The following is a 3,852-nucleotide window of genomic DNA, read 5'->3' as shown; positions in this document are numbered from 1 at the left end:
TTTAAGTGTATTACAATTTAACTTAGAACTCATTTTTATAAAAATATAATAATAGAGATTGCTCATCATTACGCTTTTATAATGAAGAGACTACGTCATCCATGCGCATTTTCATGCTGGTCATACGGATGTAAGGTTTTAATTAATAATTAACAGCCTGTAGATGCCAACAGTATAGTGCTGAATTGGTGAAGGAAAATTCGGCATTATGAATAATTTAATGGAGACTCTGTGCCTGCGGAAAATAATTAAAATTCATCGTCAAATGAAGGACCTGACTTAATCTTCACTCCGTATTCTATAAATATGGAGGTTGTTCCATATTGAAATCGATCCATACCTTCTTTTTCCTGCATCTTGTTTCCTCAGAGCGAACGTCGTATCCTGCAAAAATGGTTAATATAAAAGTGAAAAGCTGTGAAACGGTGCTGCCCTCTGCACCGACTCCACGGGGGAATGTTTGGCTTTCAAATCTGGATCTGGTAGTGGGGAGAACGCATGCTAGTACTGTATATATCTACAGGCCCTCTGGCACTGCTGCACCTCAGTTGTTTTCAATGGATATTCTTAAGGATGCACTTAGCAAAGTTCTGGTGCCCTTCTATCCGATTGCAGGAAGACTCGGAAAGGATGCGCATGGGCGTCTGCAAATTAACTGTAACGGGGAGGGAGGTGAGCTTAGTGAGGCTGTAACAGATTCTACCATTGACGATTTTGGTGATTTTGCACCCAGTCCAGAGCTGTGTCAGCTTCTTCCCCGCCTTAATTGTACTGCAGAAGACATTCATACCCACCCTCTGCTCCTAGTTCAGGTGAACTAATATTTCCTTTAACTAGATCCAAATTTATTTTACTAATTATTCTTTTAATCCAATTTATTTTCCTAATTATTCTTTTAATCCAATTTATTTGATAGGTTAGGATAGCATTAAGGTAGGTCGATTGCATATTTTGGGAATATTTCTGAATCGTCATATTTTGGGAATATTTCTGAATCTGAGAAGTAGGAGAGAAGTTAACTGTTTCATCGCTGTATTTTGATAATATTTCGAAATCTGAGAATCTTAAAGAAGTTTTGGAAATATCTTGAAATCTAAGAATTATTAGAAAAGTTAACTGTTTCACAGTTAATTTTGGCAATTAGATTCTTCATTATTAGAAAAGTCATTTGTTTCAAGTTAGTTCTGACAATTAAATTCCTTTATTCTACCAAAATTTTTTGCTTAATTCATTATAAATCACAAAAACCTAAATATAAAAATTAAATTACTATTTATTCCCAAAATTTACAACTGTTAAAATATGAATTAAGTTCTTTTTGTTATTGTGATAATGTTTATAGCTATGCAATTTTACATGGTAGAGGAGGTGAGACTTGCACATGTTACGACTAAAAGTATGAGCTATATAAGATCCCATAGGTTCATCTAAAATATAAAATTAATTTAAAGGTAAATTTATTTTAATCTTTTTATTAAATAAAAACCTATATGATATATTTTTTAATCATTATCATTTTTAAACACGGTTCAAATTTGATAAATTATAGATTACATTTGAAAAGAGGAATTATCTTTCAAATTTGATAAATTATAGATTACATTTGAAAAGAGGAATTATCTTTTCATTTAATTTAATTGTTTTTAAGTTAATTGTTTTTTATATGTGCTATTCAATCTTATGACTGAGAAAGACGGTTTATTTTAGAAATAAATATTAGAAATTTAAATTATAATTTAAATTAAATTAGGAATTAAGAAGTATATTGATTTAACATTTTTTTAAAGTTAAATGTTGTTTTCTACTGCACCGGTTTAGCAGTTCAGTGAGATTTGAACACAGGTCACCTAGGCATTTAATAGTTCAGTGAGATTTAAACAAACACAGGTGGCTTTATTAAGAAAACTTTTTCTCAAAAGTTGTAATATTGAAACTTGACTCTATCAATTTAATATTCAGTTTTATGATTAAAAAACTTTATTTTAAAATAAATATTATAAATTATAAATTATAAAAAAAATATTTTATAAGAGATTTTTTAACTGGTTTTATATTTGAAATTTAAAAAAAACACCAACTTGTAATTAATGTTAATAACTATATATAAAAATTTAGAAATATAATTTTTTATATATAATTTTATTTAATTTTTTTTTGTTTTGAAAAACCTTTAGTAGATAATTTTATATTTTAGTAAATTTTATTTATTCTACTTTTAAAAACTCTTGTGTTTAAATCCCAGCAGTAAAAACATAATCCGAAAACATTAATTATATAAATTTTTATATGACAATTGTATAAGACTGTTGACTTTTCATATTGATTCTTTGTACATAGCAATGTTAACAGTGCATGAGATTGAATTTTTTCGTCCGGTAGTATGTGTACATTTTCATAACATTATGTACAATTTATTGATTTACAGGTAACATTTTTCAAATGTGGAGGAGTTTCACTAGGTGTGAGAATAAATCACATTGTGGGCGATGGATTTGCAGGTTTACATTTTATGAATAGTTGGGCTGCTGTAGCTCGTGGAGCCGATATTACTCAACCCTATCTTGATAGAAGTATTTTTCAGGCCGATAATATTGCCAGTCCAAAGTTTCATCATATAGAGTATGAACAACCTTCACCACTGAATGACAAAAATGGTGCAATGAATGATAACCAGAACTCAATTGGCATTTTCAAAATCACAAAGCACCAGTTAGACAGCCTTAAGGCCAAGGCCACAGAGAATGGCAATCAAGTAAAATACAGTAGTTATGAAATGCTGTCAGGCCACATTTGGAGATGTGTTTGTAAAGCTGGAAATCTGAGGAAAGATGAAGAAAGCAAAATGTATGTTCCTATAGACAGTCGTAATCGGCTAGTGCCACCTCTTCCTCCAAATTATTTTGGAAATGCTATTTTTATAGCTTCGCCTATGGCTCTGGTTGGGGATCTGACTTCAAAGCCTTTATATTATGCTGCAAGTATCATTCATGAAGGTTTGGTCCGGATGGACAATGAATACTTGCGTTCTGCTTTAGATTATTTGGATTCACAACATGATTTGAATGCTTTAGTTCGAGGATCTCATACATACAGGTCTCCTCATCTCTGCATCACGAGCTGGTCTCGACTGCCTATCCATGATGCAGACTTCGGTTGGGGAAAGCCAATATATATGGGTCCTGCCATCATTGCTTTTGAAAACTCAATCTGCATTTTGTCTAGTCCTGTCAATGATGGAAGTTTGACAGTTGCAATAAAATTGCAGAAGGATCAGATGAACGGTTTTAAGAAATTGTTCTATGATTTCTAATAATGACTTCATTAGAATTACAATAAAATGTTAGAGAAAGTCCATATTCATTGGAAGATGGAAGCCTGTCAATTGTAATAAGATTGCAGGCAGAGCATATGGTCTACTTTGAGAATTCGTTCTATAAATTTTGATGCAGATGGAAGTTTGTCAATTGTAATAAGATTCCGGGCAGAGCATATGGTCTGTTTTGAGAAATTGTTGTATGGGTTTTTATAATGATTGAAAAATTATTATTAGTTGGCAATAATAGGATCTCAATTGTTATTGAAATAAAAATGGGACAAATTCAAGATTTTGATGTTTTTAATGAGACATTGACGATCCCGCAGGCTATACACAGAGAAGGTCAAATTTCATTTTAACAAAGGTTTAAAAACCTAATATATCTTTTAATTTGTGTTTTTTAATGAATTTTTTTATTTCATTATTAAATGTGAGATGTATATATATTGGAGTAGTTTTGTCTTTACACTCCATTGGCTTTTCACGTACTTTTTAAAAATAGGTCGAGTCGCGATTTTTCTGGTTGGCTCTTGCGG

General features: G+C 31.2%; 1 protein-coding gene across 1 annotated transcript; it reads left to right on the top strand.

Moving 5' to 3' along the window:
• Positions 1–246: 246 nt before the first annotated feature.
• LOC149253398 (shikimate O-hydroxycinnamoyltransferase-like) lies at positions 247–3,558 on the top strand. Its single transcript, XM_089456827.1, has 2 exons — positions 247–812; positions 2,426–3,558. The coding sequence occupies exons 1-2, from the start codon at positions 393–395 to the stop codon at positions 3,308–3,310; spliced, it is 1,305 nt and encodes a 434-aa protein (XP_089312953.1). The 5' UTR covers positions 247–392; the 3' UTR covers positions 3,311–3,558.
• The last annotated feature ends 294 nt before the right edge of the window (positions 3,559–3,852 follow it).

This window comes from Pinus tabuliformis, chromosome 7 (assembly GCF_031772625.1).
Source record: "Pinus tabuliformis cultivar Carrire ecotype Pingquan chromosome 7, CPIR1, whole genome shotgun sequence".
NCBI classification, from domain to species: domain Eukaryota; kingdom Viridiplantae; phylum Streptophyta; class Pinopsida; order Pinales; family Pinaceae; genus Pinus; species Pinus tabuliformis.
This window is presented reverse-complemented; position numbering and strand designations above follow the sequence as displayed.